This window comes from Rutidosis leptorrhynchoides, chromosome 2 (assembly GCF_046630445.1).
Source record: "Rutidosis leptorrhynchoides isolate AG116_Rl617_1_P2 chromosome 2, CSIRO_AGI_Rlap_v1, whole genome shotgun sequence".
NCBI lineage: Eukaryota > Viridiplantae > Streptophyta > Magnoliopsida > Asterales > Asteraceae > Rutidosis > Rutidosis leptorrhynchoides.
In genome coordinates, this window is record NC_092334.1 from 104,541,152 (window position 1) to 104,559,638 (window position 18,487).

The window sequence follows — 18,487 nt, forward strand, 5'->3', positions numbered from 1 at the left end:
AATACCCCGGTCGCGATATGTGAAATTCAAGTAGCAACTATGATTGGATCGTGAAGAGGTGCAAGTCGAAGACGAGTATAGATTGGCATAATTGGTTACACAACCCTAAGAGTTTTCTTAATATGTAATCGAGTTTTAATTGTGCTAGTCTTGTTAGGATGCTACCTTAGCATCCTAGAAAGGCTAATGCTTTTGTGCGAAATTATCATTTATGTTTTCGTGAACCTGGGATGTTGCTAATATGCATGTGTGCACATCCCTAATCTGTAAATCCTTTTAGTGATAGTAATAATTATATTGACTTTCAAAAAAAAAATAAAAATACATCTAACGATGCATGACTCTTTGTCTTAATAAAAATAAAAAAAATTCTGCATTGCATAGCCCCCACTCTAAACCTTCATTCTAAGAACTTACAAACACATTTTAAAGTTTTTTGCGAGTTCATACATATATAACACTGGAAATCAACTTCCGTCAAACTGCTCTTCGCAGTTGATCAGCTCGTAATGACCCTCTCAACGTTTTCATCTCGATTAGGGTTTGCCACATACTATGGACCGTTAAATCTTGACTCGTTCTTTTTCCGTATTATTGCGTTTATATAAATATTAACCATGATCAATTTGTCGCTATACGTGGACAGATTAAGTTTATATAAAAGATATACTCCTTATGAATAGAATGAATCATATATAACAATACACATAAGCACAAAAACTCGTGTTTTAATGAACTATCATAAATAAATCATAAATAGAACAAGAGTGATGCTTGTAGCAAAGCAAAGTTTGTTTGGATTGGAGATAAGCCCAAAAAGAAGTGCAACCTTTATAAGTTATTCATAGCGCCATAAAATTCGAAGTCGTTGCAAGATCTCAACCAGGTATATAACCGTGGTCCTCGAGCCAACTTGTTTCGAATTTGTGTATTCAATAGTAATAGATTGCATTCACTTAGAAGTCTTAAAAGTAAAAGTTTATAATTCATTTAGTTGACATCGTTCTTTTCTTTTTGTGTGTGGCGATATATAGCTTTTTGGATTTTACTTTGTCAACTTTAGAACTTCTTTAAAAACCTAGATACATTATGACCATATTAGATATAGATATTAAAAAAAAAAAAAAAAAAAAAAAAAAAAAAAAAAAAAAAAAAAAAAAAAGTAATCGTAAAAAAATACTCCTATCAAACATTCATAAAAAATCATTTTACAGTAAACATATTAACGTTTTCGACAAAATTAGTAACATTTGTTACATACAATGTTTTATGGGAAAAAATATATATCATTCACCAATTAGAATTTTTTCTTCGAAAATATTCATAAAAAATAATTTAGTTCTTGTTATAGATTGTGATCAAAACAATATGTTTTTTTTTTTTAAATTTTATTTTTCACGTATATTATGAATTGTATATGAAGACAATGTTAAATATATAAAGGAATGGTGAAATAATAACATTATTTACAAAAAAAAAAAAAAAATTGTTTTTTTTTTATAGTTCACAAAATTGGGGAGAGAAAATGAGAGGAGAGAGAGACCGGCAGAGCATGGAGGGCACAAGAGAGGTACAGCGGCGGACTTCGAGACCGATTAGTGTGGCTATTCGGAACTCACTTAACATCATTCATGTTCTTTAACTTTACGAATTCGTGGACTGTTGCGGATTTATGTAAAACCTTCAAGTCATTCGGTGACTTAAGAGATGTGTATATGGCTGGGAAACGCCTCAAGAATGGCAGCAAATTTGCATTCGTGCGATTTAGTAATGTAAACAACGGTGAGCAACTTCTTGCCGACCTGGAAAAGATCACCTTCAAAGGGGCCCATATCAAAATCTTTAAGGCTTTCGAAAGAAAAGATTTGAAAGATAACGTTACTACTGCCAGGAAGACGAACCAACATCAACATAATTTAGGCAACATTCACAATGTTGGCAGTACATTTAGAGATGGGCGAAGGTTCTGTGATGTTGCAAAGAATAATAATGAAGATCTCAGAAACGCATTAAATAGAAAGCATGAAGAGGTTAGAAAAACAGACCTAAGAGAAACCCTAAATTCGAAGAAAGATGTAAGACGTAAACCAGATCTAAGAGATGAGATAAACAGAAAGAATGGTGAGGATACAAGCAAGAAAAATCATAGTGATGAAAAGAGGTACAACGATGGTAGAACAGTTCGGGTGAAGGCAAAAAATCATAACCTAGTAGGCAATTCAATCCTATGAGAAGTATACAACCTAGACCTAATGTTCCAATTCGAAGAATTATACAAGGCTGAAGGAATGACCAATTTCCAATTGAAATATCTGGGAGGTATGGACATCCTTATTGTATGTGAGTCCAAACAGGTAGCAGAAGGCATTGTCAGAAACCCTAATCACATGATACATAAATGGTGTAAGTTCGCTAAAACCCTAGATAGCTCATACAGAAGCCCAGGAAAGCTGATGTGGGTAAACATTAGTGGTGTGCCGATTACATGCTAGAACGAATCGACGTTCAGAGAAATCACAGGTTGGTGGGGTAATATTCTAAAAATGGAGAACTGCTCAATTGAAGAAGGTAATCAAGATTTAAAACATGGAAAGGTTCTTCTACACATCCGTAATAATACGGTACAATACGAGGGTCTGATCAAACTACAAGACGATGAAGGGTGGTATTATGTCAGCATAAACAAAGATTTAAATCGAACTGTCAACATTAAGTTCGAGAAGATGGATACAGGAGTTCAAAACGTCTTTAATGAATCGTCCAACCCTACATCAGATGATGAATTAATTGAAGACACATACGATAATTCAGATGAAGAAGATGAAGATATTTTCAATCTTGCAGAAAACGAGCAACATGATGCACTCGATGATGATTTTAAGAGTCCAATCGTCAGAAATTCCATTGATGATGAAGATATTGCAGATTCCGGCAACAAATCACCATTCCGGCCATGTGAAGATGAAAAATCAGGCTGCCTAGGGATGAAGAATCTTTTTGGGAACATAAACTGTGATGATGAGGTGTCAGAGTATACGGCGAAGTCCAATAGCAATATTAATTACGTAAGTGAGTCCCAAAACCTTGAAAACCACATTCACTGCGCGTGCAAAGATAGAGAGCCCCAAGTGGATAATTCGGATAAAACCTACAAACCTAAATCCATTGCCCCAAAACCATCTAGCCCAATAACCTATAACCCACAAATCAACCCAGACATCCCAAATGATATAAGCCCGACCAAACCTAGCAAAATATCCAAACCCTCGAGCCCAAACCCAACAAGCCCAACATATGATCCTGCAAATTAGCCCAACCATTCCACCCCTCAACAACCTGATAGTCCCACTAGCCCAGTAAACATGAACGCTTCAAAAACCAATTCCAAACCAAAACTTTCAAATCATAACCCTATAAACACAAGCCCAACTAACAGCTTAACCCCCAACCTAATAAGAGTTAATAACCCAATCCCAACCAACCCTCCCCTCAATAAAAGCTGAAAAAACCCAAGGCTTAGCTAAATCCAACCCAACCATCGTAAGTAACCCAAACGTTATTCCTGAGCTCAAAAACCATCAAATAAACCTTCAAGTAAATCAGTACAACAATAGAATAAAGATATACACGAGTAGAGGGCAAGAGTAAAGTGCAAACAGAATCACGAAGCTACAGACAAACAATTGAAATCGGGGAAAAGAGATTGTTGTTGGTCCAGCATACGACGTTGGAAATCTTCTTCTAGAATGCTCAACATTAAGAATGTGGCCAGGAATGACAAGCTAGGAGATAAACCAATTAGGTCAAAATGCTCTTCGTGCAAAGAAAGATGCACATCTGAAAGTACGATCAATCAAGTGGACAAAGGGAGGGAATCGCAAGAAAAATGTACGTCCGATGGTTCAGCCTCAATGAATTCAATTTGTAATGAGCGTGTCAATGATTTTGGGTGCCGATTAGGCCTCAAAAGGCAGAAGAAGCCTTTGGCTCAGTAAGTTTTTGTTCTCCCTTTGTTCATCAATTTTTATCAATGAAGTTTATCTCTTATAATATAAGAAGTTTCGGGGTCGGGTTAGAAAGTAAATTCGCGTCGACTAGAAAATTGTTAATTAAAGAGAAACCTAGTTTTTTTGCAATCCAAGAGACAAAACTCTATACAATGAACATTAAATGGATACAATCCCTACGGGGATCTTCTGAGTATGATTTTATACAAAGAGCAAAAATTGGAAAATCGGGGGGTCAAATTCTCATATGGGACACTAGCTGCTACGAGGCTATTGATAATATTTTCTTCGATTGTGTAATTGGTGTGAGGGGCAAATGGAAGAGTAACGGGGAAATCCTAAACATGGTTAATATTTATGGGCCACATGAAGACAATCAAAAACAACAACTTTGGTCCAAATTGTCGAGTATGTTAGATCACAGTGATGAAGCATGGGTCCTTTGTGAGGACTTCAATGAAGTCCGAGATCAATCTGAACATCTTAGTTGTGAATTCCTAGAGTATAGATCCAGGAGATTTAACGATTTTATCACTTCATGCGGGCTTATAGATATTCCTTTAGGGGGTAGGGCGTTCACTCGTGTCAGCGACGATGGAACTAAGTTTAGTAAAATTGATAGATTTCTAATGTCTAAAAAATTCCAATTAAAATGGTGCAACCTAACAGGGTTGATCCTAGAACGCACTAGATCAGACCATTGCCCTATTCTTTTAAAGGATGATGACAAAAACTTCAGGCCGAAACCTTTTCGAGTTTTTGATATTTGGTTCAATGATGATGAGGCAGAAAAGGTTATAGAAAACGCGTGGAACGGGCAGATTAGGGCTATGAACCGAAAAAATTGCAACTTCGGAAATCACCTCAAAAATGTTAAATCAGCCCTTAAATCTTGGAGTGAAAATAAATTTGGAAAGTTAGATTTCGAGATAGAAGCACTCAAAACAGTTGGAAACAACTTGGAGATCAAATCCAAAACATCTCCTCTATCCGAAACAGTATTGCAAGAATGGAAGGAAAGTAGGAAAAGGTGGTTAGAAAAGGAAAAAACGAAATCAAGTATGCTTAAACAAAAAGCTAGATTACGTTGGAATTTAGGTGACAAAAATTCGAGATTCTTTCATTCGATCATTCGTAATAAGCAAAATTAGAATAATATTAAAGGTTTAATCATTGATGGCATTTGGAATGAGACTCCTTAGGACATCGAATCTGCAGTATACACCCACTTTACCAAATTGTTCGAGGAAAGTAACAACAACAGACCTACTTTGGAAGATTTATCTTACCCCATATTATCTGCTGATGACGCATCTTCACTTGAAGGTGAGTTTTTAGAAGATGAAATCCATTGTGCCATAAAAGATTGTGGAAGTTCGAAGGCCCCCGGGGCGAATGGATTCAATTTTTGTTTTTCCAAAAAGTACTGGCACATTATCAAGACTGTGACGATCGCTCCAAATCCATATGGATGAACACGTCATTCATCGATTTCATTGCGAGGTATTTGACCTTTATATGATACGTTTTGTAAACATTGCATTCTTTTAAAAAGGCACACCATAAATGAATATTTAAATGAAAGGTTTTCGACATCTGATGATTTCTACATATAGTCAATCACTGTAAATAATAGTTTACAATAATACTTCCGTTGACAATGCAGTCAAAATAAGATACATGGTGATGATTTGGTGAATGCAACGTTTCCTTGAAAAATATGTCATGTAAGACTCCATGCACATAGCTTATCTAACACATAAGCAAACAGCGGAAGACTTCTAGGAAACCTGAGAATAAACATGCTAACAAGTGTCAACACAAAGGTTGGTGAGTTCATAGTTTTATTGTTTCATATAATCTGTATATAAAGGTGGATCACAAGATTTCAGTTGTTTCATCCAGAAACGTTTATCAAAATATTCTACAAGATTGAGCACCCTGGTAACTAAACTTTAACGTATATATAATAAGTACCTCTGTTTTAACATACATGCAACCAACATGTACAATACACGCAAACCAACGTGTATTAAACTCAAATAGCATACGTCTGTTTTATAGTTCAGGCTAGGGTTTCTATACCTGGAACAGACGGGGATGTCAAGCCCTATGGATCCATATACCACTACTCGCGCCCAACAGTTCTTATAACTGGCAGTTACTAGTTACCAAAGCTAAGGGATTTTCGGTACAAACTCAGTGTAGAATTTAGTATGTACTTGTATCCATTGAGTTTAAAATAAAGTGCATGTATTCTCAGCCCAAAAATATATATTGCAAAAGCAATTAAAAAGGGTGCAAATGAAACTCACCTTAGCAGCATATAAAGTCGTTCACCAAAATGTGATCGAAACTCGGATTACCAAATAATCGTAGATCTCAACCTAGAGAACATATGTTGGTCAATAAATGTCTATCAATCTAGGTCAGGTCATAGTGTATCACAATCCTAATGCTCGAGATCGACATATGATAGTTATCCAAAGTCGTTTCAAAAAGTCAATTTTGACAATAGTTCAACAAAACGAGACGTGCCTTATATAAGGATTCATTTACTCGGTTGGTAATTTTTAAAAGTTCACTTTCTCAGTCTCGTAAACAAGTTGTTTAAATCTTAATTGCAGATTCAAAAGCAATTTTAGTTAATGTCAATCATAATTCAGTTGATCATATCTTTTAATCCGTTCATCGAAACTATTCGATATCTAAATGAAAAGTTATTGATTTTTTGCCAGCTTTCCAAAAACATGTATATCATATACCTTTTACTAGTAATATATGTATTTAATTAGTGATTCATTATAAACTGTTTAACGATGAAATTTAGCATACAAGCATATATAAATATATATACTCGAGCACTAGACATGGATACATAATTAATATATAAAAGATAAAATATGAGTGCTTACGTATCAGTATTGAGATTCAATATTGTAGGAAAGTACGTAGAAGTAACGGAGATGATAAACACTAGGTTTGATTCACAAATGTACCCCCGAACATTACCCATAACCTCTTTGGCAATAACCCATAATTTCCTTAGCTCTATCCCGCTTGAAAACCATTTTGAAAGTGACACGCTCATAACCTCGTTGTAGTATTTTATGTATAATACTAATTAATAATATTAATAATAATAAGATTAATAATAATATTAATCTTAATAATAATAATAATAATAATAATAATAATAATAATAATAATAATAATAATAATAATAATAATAATAATAATAAATAAAATAAATACGGAGTAATATATGATTAGAGAAGTGTGTGAAAACTGAGCAATTTATAGAACCTTTTCCTGAAAAAGTACCCCATGCGATCGCATGGGATTTGTGCTTCAAGGCCATGCGATCGCATGGCCCTTCTGATCCAGCTCACAAACTTTTAACTTTTTGTTTGTCGACATAATTTTATATAATATATATAATATATTTAATTTATATAATTAATTATATATTATATTAAATTCACATGCATAGTTGACTTGTAATTTTTGTTCCGATAAGTCGTACCTCATCACTCGACTTATGTCCCGGTTCCAGTTTTTCAAATGTCCTTTCGTACGCTGAGAAAACTTGTATTTTACATTTCGTGTCACGTACCTTTGTCAAAATATAGCCATAAATTATCCCTAAACTATACCACTCAAAGTATATCTTAAACTTTCGAGTATTTTGGTCATTTACTTCTATAAATCATCGTCTCGCTATTTGTTAATATATATATATAATAACAATTCGCTTTTATGACCAAGTTAATATTATATTTTATCGTATTGTTAAATATATATTTTCAATATTAATAAATACGTTTTAAAATACATATCGCAAGTTACTCACATATCTATTTCCAACAGTTAATATTCTTTATTATTGTATGTGTCCAAATTACGTTATTTAAACAAACACTTTACCATTTATTCCGAATACCGTTAAGAATGGATGATTTCCCAAATCAACGTGAACCTCACAACAGAGACCCGTAATAATATCATAATTCTTAAGAGACTCATTAATTATCTTTTAATTCAATCGTTTGGCATAATCTTTTAATTCCGTAGTTGAATATATATCAATCAGATAATCAAACCAATAAGTTTAATGCACAGTATCATTTACTTAACACTTTGTTACGTTTTCAAGTTATAGTATATGTATCTATTTACATATAATTGTTCGCGAATCATTGAGAACAATCGAAGGGTAATTGAATAATTCAAAATTTTGAGATTCAACTTCATAGACTTTGCTTATCGTGTCGAAAACTTTAAAGATTAAGTTTAAATTTGGTCAGAAATTTCCGGGTCATCACAGTACCTCCCTGTTAAAGAAATTTTGTCTCGAAATTTGAGTGAGGTCGTCATGGCTACTAATAAAAATGTTTTCATGACGAATATGTATTGATAAATAGAATTTTTATCACCGTTAAATAATATGGATAAAACAATCCAATTACTCGAAGCGTATGAGAGAAGTTATCGTAAAAGAGTGAAATGAGGAAATAGAGATTCGTTTTTAACTCTTGACGTAGTAATGATTGATTTCCGGAATTTAAGGAATAGAAAATCTTCATAATCTATATAAGATTTGATTCTTCGAAATTTGCGGAAATTAGGATTTTCTTTGATTAAATGCGTAATCTGCCTCGATTGCTATGTCTGATATTTCGCTATAAATTGACCTCTTCCGTTTCATTTATTTTCACCACTCCTATAATCTTCTTTCTTATTTCGTACATCCCAATAGATTGTGAAAATGCTTAATCCAGTTCTGATTCTTGATATTTTCCTGGCTATCGTATCCTTCATTCTTCTTTTTTATCTGCCACCAGAGGAAGTTATTTTCTTCTACTATTACCTTGGGGTTATAGTGTTTTTCATTCTCCCGTGTCTTTATATTGCTATACGCATTGATATACACGGTTTGTAATTTCGGGGTTGTTTTAGGGCTTTATATTTTCCATTATATTTCGGAGCTTCATGCTTTCGTTTTCTCTTCCCGACTTTAAGTCAAGCAAATAATGGTCCAGAATTCGTAGGTATGGATTTCGGAATGAAAATAGTTAATGTTCTAAGAAAGAAATTGAAATGACACGATCTTGATTTGTCAAATTACCAGAATATCCGGAAAAGACCGAATCATCAAGAAATATATTTTCTTGATATATTTAGAGATTATATAGAATGAAAGAGTTATGTAACATGGTTTATGATGAGGGTGTGATCTGTGAACCTTTGTCACGTTCCATTTAGAAACTCAACATGACTTACTGTAATATAATCACGTTGATCAAGTGTCATTATATTATACTAACTCATGCTTCAGTTCCCAACATTACTTCAAAACATCCATTTTTTCGAATTTTTCATATTTTAGAAGCTAAAATAGTTTCTTTTATGATGTAACACAGATAGTGCGAAGAGGTAATGATTTCAGATAAGAATGGTTTCGAAAAATATCTTCAGAAATATGGAGGATATTTATAATGGGAGATACGATGATATCTTAGAATATTTAAGATAAGATGATGATGAAAAATATTGTCCGCAAAGGTTTTAGAGTAAGGAGCAAGGTATTCGCTAATGATTTTAGCAGACACTGAATCATTTGGATTCTTTGAAGGTAGATTTAGTCTTTGTGATTTGTCCACAGCCTCCTTCATGGTCTGCTCAATCCGTTTTTCAATTCCAAACCTTCTCTTTTTCTCAGCTTTACCACCATACTATTCTCTATCATCAAACTTTTGACTGTTAAAGTCGTTTACCGTTTTTGCTACTTCATCAGCATTGTTCCAATTTCAGAGAACTAGTTCATAGTTTGGGATGTTTTTCAGAAACTTCACATTCGGAGTAAATAAGTCTAGGAGATAGACATTATATGTTTATATATAACTGTTGTCATAGAAAATGCTGCGAGATTCAAAATACTGATTGCTAATTCCTGGTAGTTGGTATGGCAATTACCGTTATGAGATGTGGATGAGTACATGATAGGGTTTCAATGAGTATAAGGATTTTTCGGAAGGTCAAGGATTAATGAGGTTGTTGGTAAATTTACTGCTAATGTGGTGGAACATAAAAGGTTCCCCAGTAACAAAAATGTATATATCAAGGTTATAATAAGACTAATCTGAAAAGTCGAAATTGACTGGTTGGAAGTGGGGTAAAACTGAATACTTTGAAAAAGAAATTGCAAGGTTATTTTCGGTAAAAACAACGCTAAAGGATCTTGCACAGTTTTGAAGTCAAAGTATATATTTGAAAGATGTAGAGATCTAAGAATGATGTCACCGGTTCAGAGTTATGACTTGGATTCTGATCCGTCAATATCAGAATATGTAATTGAATTTGTATGAAAACGATTGTATATCATTGTGAGTATTGTTAATAATTTTTGAATCAAAGTTAAGGAATGTACAGTGTAACATATTAATTGCGAACTTAAATATTTCCCTGGTATTACCTACCCGTTAAAGATTTCACAATTAATATTTTGTACAAAAGAATATTTATTACCGTCATTATGAAAATATATGTATGTATATTTTCTTCAGATGTAACACAGATTTAACGAGTTAATATCATATTAACCTCATTTGATTTTCGGCTTGACTTAGAAATGATTAATCTCTAAAACATTAAAGATTACATAATCTTTGCGGAGTATTTCGCTAATGTAATTGATACTTCATTATTTATTCTTATTCCTCGGTGAAGGATGTTGATGCTCGTGGAATTTTCGTGAACTTCATAAGATATAAATGATGTTTTCGAGTACATCGAAGATAAAAGTGTAAAATCAAACATGTAGTTGATTAATACACTAAGTTCATTATGAAATTGAATTCATTGAGTTGAAACAGATATTGTAGTTAACGATGGTTAAGTCGTTAACGAAGGATGTATATCATAGCATATTAGTAATATGAATTAACCGAGTAGTACCTACTAGTTAAGATTCACACGTAATAGCTTAGTACGAAAAGATTTATTTTGATTTCAAAATTCATATATATTAAATATACATAAAATTTCTTCAGGGGAAATGAGTTAATACTTCATCGGTTATTGTTGCTGGTATTTCTTGGTAACTACGGTGTGTATGACGTTGATGCTCGTGGGACAGATTGTGAAGTTGAGGTTTGCAATGCGGATGTTGTTGGTGGTGGTAATGGTACTGTTGGTGTTGTTGGTGGTGGTACTGTTGATGCCGGTGATGCTGCTGGTGCTTGTAACCTTTGCACCATATTCTCTAAAGCCATTACCCGAGCGCGAAGCTCGTTGACTTCTTCTACTACACCGGGATGATTGGCGGTTCGGATGAGTGGATGAATAAGATCCAGAATTTGAGATAGTATATTATCGTGACGAGATACTCTGGAAATGAGAGAGAAAATGGTGTCTCGAACAGGTTCGCCGGTAAGTGCTTCAGGTTCTTCGCCAAGAAGGCAATGTGGTGGATGGAAGGGATCGCCTTCTTCTTGTCTCCAATAATTAAGTAGGCTACGAACCCATCCTCAATTCATCCAGAATAGGTGATTGCTGATTGGTTGATCCATTCCGGTTACACTGTCTTCGGAATTCAGGTGAATATCCATATCGGAATAGCTGTCGGAGTTTAAGGAATTTGAACTAGATACGGGATCCATCTTGTATAATTAGGGAGATGATTTTTGATATGAATCAGATTATAGAATTTAGTTTGGTATTCTTCAATACATAATTTACATATGTATATATAATACCAAATTCCATAAATCACGGAGAAATTTTCGGAAGATGTCAGGAAAAGTTTACAGTAACAGATACGCTAAGATATAAATTTTTGTCTATACACTATTTCTGCAATAAATGCAGGAAAACGTGTCTAGAATTAAGAATGATAAGCATGTAATTTCCGACAAGAAATGATAAGCAAAACTTTTAATATGCAGACACGGTCGAAGTCCAGACTTACTGAAGCATCCTAACAACTATCAGTTAGACACACTCATGCAAGACCCGGTTCACTAGGACCAACGCTCTGATACCAACTGTGGCGATCGCTCCAAATCCATATGGATGAACACGTCATTCATCGATTTCATTGCGATGTATTTGACCTTTATATGATACGTTTTGTAAACATTGCATTCTTTTAAAAAGGCACACCATAAATTAATATTTAAATGAAAGGTTTTCGACATCTGATGATTTCTACATATAGTCAATCACTGTAAATAATAGTTTACAATAATACTTCCGTTGACAATGCAGTCAAAATAAGATACATGGTGATGATTTGGTGAATGCAACGTTTCCTTGAAAAATATGTCATGTAAGACTCCATGCACATAGCTTGTCTAACACATAAGCAAACAGCGGAAGACTTCTAGGAAACCTGAGAATAAACATGCTAACAAGTGTCAACACAAAGGTTGGTGAGTTCATAGTTTTATTGTTTCATATAATCTGTATATAAAGGTGGATTACAAGATTTCAGTTGTTTCATCCAGAAACGTTTATCAAAATATTCTACAAGATTGAGCACCCTGGTAACTAAACTTTAACGTATATATAATAAGTACCTCTGTTTTAACATACATGCAACCAACATGTACAATACACGCAAACCAACGTGTATTAAACTCAAATAGCATACGTCTGTTTTATAGTTCAGGCTAGGGTTTCTATACCTGGAACAGACGGGGATGTCAAGCCCTATGGATCCATATACCACTACTCGCGCCCAACAGTTCTTATAACTGGCAGTTACTAGTTACCAAAGCTAAGGGATTTTCGGTTCAAACTTAGTGTAGAATTTAGTATGTACTTGTATCCATTGCGTTTAAAATAAAGTGTATGTATTCTCAGCCCAAAAATATATATTGCAAAAGCAATTAAAAAGGGAGCAAATGAAACTCACCTTAGCAGCATATAAAGTCGTTCACCAAAATGTGATCGAAACTCGGATTACCAAATAATCGTAGATCTCAACCTAGAGAACATATGTTGGTCAATAAATGTCTATCAATCTAGGTCAGGTCATAGTGTATCACAATCCTAATGCTCGAGATCGACATATGATAGTTATCCAAAGTCGTTTCAAAAAGTCAATTTTGACAATAGTTCAACAAAACGAGACGTGCCTTATATAAGGATTCATTTACTCGGTTGGTAATTTTTAAAAGTTCACTTTATCAGTCTCGTAAACAAGTTGTTTAAATCTTAATTGCAGATTCAAAAGCAATTTCAGTTAACGTCAATCATAATTCAGTTGATCATATCTTTTAATCCGTTCATTGAAACTATTCGATATCTAAATGAAAAGTTATTGATTTTTCGCCAGCTTTCCAAAAACATGTATATCATATACCTTTTACTAGTAATATATGTATTTAATTAGTGATTCATTATAAACTGTTTAACGACGAAATTTAGCATTCAAGCATATATAAATAAATATACTCGAGCACTAGACATGGATACATAATTAATATATAAAAGATAAAATATGAGTGCTTACGTATCAGTATTGAGATTCAATATTGTAGGAAAGTACGTAGAAGTAACGGAGATGATAAATACTAGGTTTGATTCACAAATGTACCCCCGAACATTACCCATAACCTCCTTGGCAATAACCCATAATTTCCTTAGCTCTATCCCGCTTGAAAACCATTTTGAAAGTGACACGCTCATAACCTCGTTGTAGTATTTTATGTATAATACTAATTAATAATATTAATAATAATAAGATTAATAATAATATTAATCTTAATAATAATAATAATAATAATAATAATAATAATAATAATAATAATAAATAAAATAAATACGGAGTAATAGATGATTAGAGAAGTGTGTGAAAACTGAGCAATTTATAGAACCTTTTCTGAAAAAGTACCCCATGCGATCGCATGGGATTTGTGCTTCAAGGCCATGCGATCGCATGGCCCTCTGATCCAGCTCACAAACTTTTAACTTTTTGTTTGTCGACATAATTTTATATAATATATATAATATATTTAATTTATATAATTGATAATGCTAAAAACGAACATATATTTCATAGCATTATTCCTCAAGAAAGACAAGCTTTTAGTTACAATTGTTCTATTTACAAGTGATATTCGTTTAAATAATAAAAGGTGAAGACAAAAGACAGATTCAACGAATTGAAGACGCAAACGACCAAAAAGCTCAAAAGTACAAAAGACAATCAAAGAGGTTCCAATTATTGATAAGAAACGTCTCGAAATTACAAGAGTACAAGTTACAAAACGCAAAGTACAAGATATTAAATTGTACGCAAGGACGTTCAAAAATCCGGAACCAGGACCAGAGTCAACTCTCAACGCTCGACGCAATGGACTAAAAATTACAAGTCAACTATGCACATAAATATAATATAATATTTAAATAATTCTTATAATTATTTAATATATTATATTTATATTTAAACCGTCGGTAAACAAAGAGCCAAACTCCTCTGAGCTGTAAAAGTAAACTCCGCAACTCGCGGAGTTTGAAGGCCAAAAAGGCCGCGAGTCGCGGAGCCCCCAGTTTTGAAACTCCCTATAAAGCAAACCGAAATCTGATCATTTTCATCATCTTTTTCTTCTTCTTCTCATACGTAAAATATATATATATATATATTTATAATTTATATTTTAATTTTAATTATAATTCTAATAATAAGGGTATGTTAGCAAATGTTGTAAGGGTGTAAGTCGAAATTCTGTCCGTGTAACGCTACGCTATTTTTAATCATTGTAAGTTATGTTCAACCTTTTTACATTAATGTCTCATAGCTAAGTTATTATTATGCTTATTTAAAACGAAGTAATCATGATGTTGGGCTAATTAATAAAATTGGGTAATTGGGCTTTGTACCATAATTGGGGTTTGGACAAAAGAACGACACTTGTGGAAATTAGACTATGGGCTATTAATGGGCTTTATATTTGTTTAACTAAATGATAGTTTGTTAATGTTAATATAAAGATTTACAATTGGGCGTCCCTATAAATTACCATATACACTCAATCGGACACGATGGGCGGGGTATTTATATGTACGAATAATCGTTCATTTAACCGGACACGGAAATGGATTAATAGTTAATAAACTTGTTGAAACAGGGGTGAATTACATTCAAGGGTAATTGGTGTAATTGTTAACAAAGTAGTAAAACCTTGGTTTACACGCAGTCGATAACCTGGTGTATTCATTAAACAAAGTATTAAAACCTTGTTACAATTCGAATCCCCAATTAGTTGGAATATTTAACTTCGGGTATAAGGATAATTTGACGAGGACACTCGCACTTTATATTTATGACTGATGGACTGTTATGGACAAAAACCAGACGGACATATTAAATAATCCAGGACAAAGGACAATTAACCCATGGGCATAAAACTAAAATCAACACGTCAAACATCATGATTACGGAAGTTTAAATAAGCATAATTCTTTTATTTCATATTTAATTTCCTTTATTTTATATTTAATTGCACTTCTAATTATCGCATTTTTATTGTTATTGTATTTAATCGCACTTTTAATTATCGTACTTTTTAATTATCGCAAGTTTATTTTATCGCACTTTTATTATTCGCAATTTCATTTATCGTTATTTACTTCATGCTTTAATTTAAGTCTTGTATTTATTTTTAATATTTTACATTTGGTTTTAACTGCGACTAAAGTTTTAAAATCGACAAACCGGTCATTAAACGGTAAAAACCCCCTTTATAATAATAATATTACTTATATATATATTTGTATTTTTATAAAAGTAAACTAATATAGCGTTGAGCTTTGTTTAAAAAAGATTCCCTGTGGAACGAACCGGACTTACTAAAAACTACACTACTGTACGATTAGGTACACTGTCTATAAGTGTTGTAGCAAGGTTTAAGTATATCCATTCTATAAATAAATAAATATCTTGTGTAAAATTGTATCGTATTTAATAGTGTTTCGTTATAAAATTTAATAGTATTATATACCACCTCGCGACACATCAAGTATTTTTGGCGCCGCTGCCGGGGAACTTTCTAAACGCCGGAAGCGCAACGCTAATATAAAAAAAAAAAAAAAACGTTTTAAATATTCGAAAATATAAAAAGAAAAACAAAAATATAAGTATTTTTAAGATTTTGTTAAATATTTAAGTTTTATAAGTTTCTTTATTTTTATTTTAGTTTATAAAAATATAAGTTTTATTTAAATATCTTTTATTTATATAAAAACAGAAAAAAAAAAATAAAGAAAAACGCGTCGAAGATTAAACCTGTCATCTGAATTTCTGAACCCCGCGAGTCGCGGGGTTTGAAGCTTTGAATACCGCAAGTCGCGTAGGGGACCTGACACACGAACAGGAAGCCCTAATCCTGCATTTATTACGGATTATTATTAATTATTATTATTATTAACCCTAATTATTATTATTAGTATAATTAAGTTTATTTTTAATTTAAGTTTTATTTAATTTATATTTTAGTTAAATTAGTTTAATTAAATTGTAAAATTAGTAGTTTTAATAAAATAAATAATATAAAAATAATATTTTTATAAAAATTGTACTTTTTACAACTTTTTGTATATTTTTATATTTTGTCCCTTTTTAATCGTTTTAGCGTAACTTTTGTATTTTTAGCTCATATTTAGTTTTAAACTTAGTTTTTGCCATAGTCATTTTTACTCCTAGATTTTTAGGCTTTGCCGTAGAATTCCTTAAGTGCTTTTTCTTTAGACTAAGATTTAGGTACTTTAGAATTTTGCGACGTCTTTTTAAGTTTTAGTTTCTTTTTAAGTTATTTCCATTTGGGATTTAGTTTTTCTTGTAAGCTTTAATATTTTTAGACGACTTTTACCTATGTATCAATTATCATTCCAATTAGTAATTTCAATTTGCGATTATAATTTTAAGTTAGTTGTAGTAATAAGGTTAGGTTAGTCAAGTATTTTTAAGTTTTTATAAGTTTCTTTTATTTTTCCGTCACCTTTTATTTTTTCAACCATTTTTCTTTTTCTACCTTTTTCGACGAACTCTTTTTCTTTCTTATTTCTCGCTATTCTAGTTTTAGGACATAGATTTTTATTCTACTTCTTATCTAAATTTCTTAAAATTACGAAAATTTATTTTAAGTGGTTAAATTAATAGACATCAAAATTTTCTGGTTCGTAGTAATAGTTGGATTTGTGCGTGGACCGGGTTATTGGAGCCAAACAGTCCTCAATTATATTGAGACCAAATGAATCCTGCCCCTCTGCTGCATCTTTTGGCTATTCGAAACGTGGGCAAAATCAGAAAAGTCTATTAATTGGATAACTTATTATAATTTTTCTTTCCTTTTCAAAACTAATAGGATATTCAGTGAATGCACCGAGCAAGACGTTCACCACCTTTTGTACGTTCACCACCTGTAACTAGATCAAGACATTTAGCAAATATAACCGCCGTTGATTTTTCTTTAGAATCGTCATCCAGTCAACCAAGTACTTCAGTTCAAATTTCCGATAATCCATTTTTTGAACCCGACCTCACAATTGAGAATCCGGAGAATATTCAGGAACGGTTCGTAGATCCTGAACCACTAAACTTTCCTCCGGAGCCACCAATCATTCAAACAGAGATTGTTGAGGAACGAACCATTAAATCAGAATCATCTAGTGATACCGATTCAACAAATTCAATTATGGAGAATCTGGAACCTTTAAGTATGGAAGACCGAATGAGAGCTAAACGCACTGGCCAAGGTCACGCAATTACTCATCCTGACATTAATGCGCCAGATTATGAAATCAAAGGACAAATTCTACATATGGTGACTAATCAATGCCAATTTAGTGGTGCGCCGAAGGAAGATCCAAATGAACATCTACGTACCTTTAATATGATCTGCACACTATTTAAAATCCAAGAAGTGGAGGATGAACAGATATATCTCATGTTATTTCCCTGGACTTTAAAGGGAGAAGCCAAAGATTGGTTAGAATCGTTACCTGAAGGGGCGATTGATACATGGGATGTTTTAGTTGACAAATTTCTTAAACAATTCTTTCCTGCATCTAAAGCCGTAAGACTTCAAGCAGAAATTGTTACGTTCACACAGAAACCAAATGAAACTCTATATGAGGCGTGGACTAGATATGGAAAGTTGTTAAGAGGATGTCCGCAACATGGTTTAGACACCTGTCAAATAGTACAAATATTCTACCAAGGATGCGACATCACTACAAGAAAAGACATAGATATAGCAGCTGGTGGTTCTATTATGAAGAAAACTGAAACTGATGCTTACAAAATTATTGATAACACTGCTTCCCACTCACATGAGTGGCACCAAGAAAAAGATATCGTTAGATCATCTAAAGCAGCTAGAGCCGATTCTAGCCATGACTTAGATTCCATTTCAGCAAAGATAGATGCTGTAGAGAGACGAATGGAAAAGATGACTAAAGATATTCACTCAATA

General features: G+C 32.9%; 1 protein-coding gene across 1 annotated transcript; it reads left to right on the forward strand.

The window, feature by feature from the left end:
- The first annotated feature begins 4,030 nt into the window (after nucleotides 1–4,030).
- Nucleotides 4,031–5,158, forward strand: LOC139888155 (uncharacterized). The gene has a single exon (XM_071871186.1). The coding sequence runs from the start codon at nucleotides 4,031–4,033 to the stop codon at nucleotides 5,156–5,158; it is 1,128 nt and encodes a 375-aa protein (XP_071727287.1).
- Nucleotides 5,159–18,487: the final 13,329 nt, after the last annotated feature.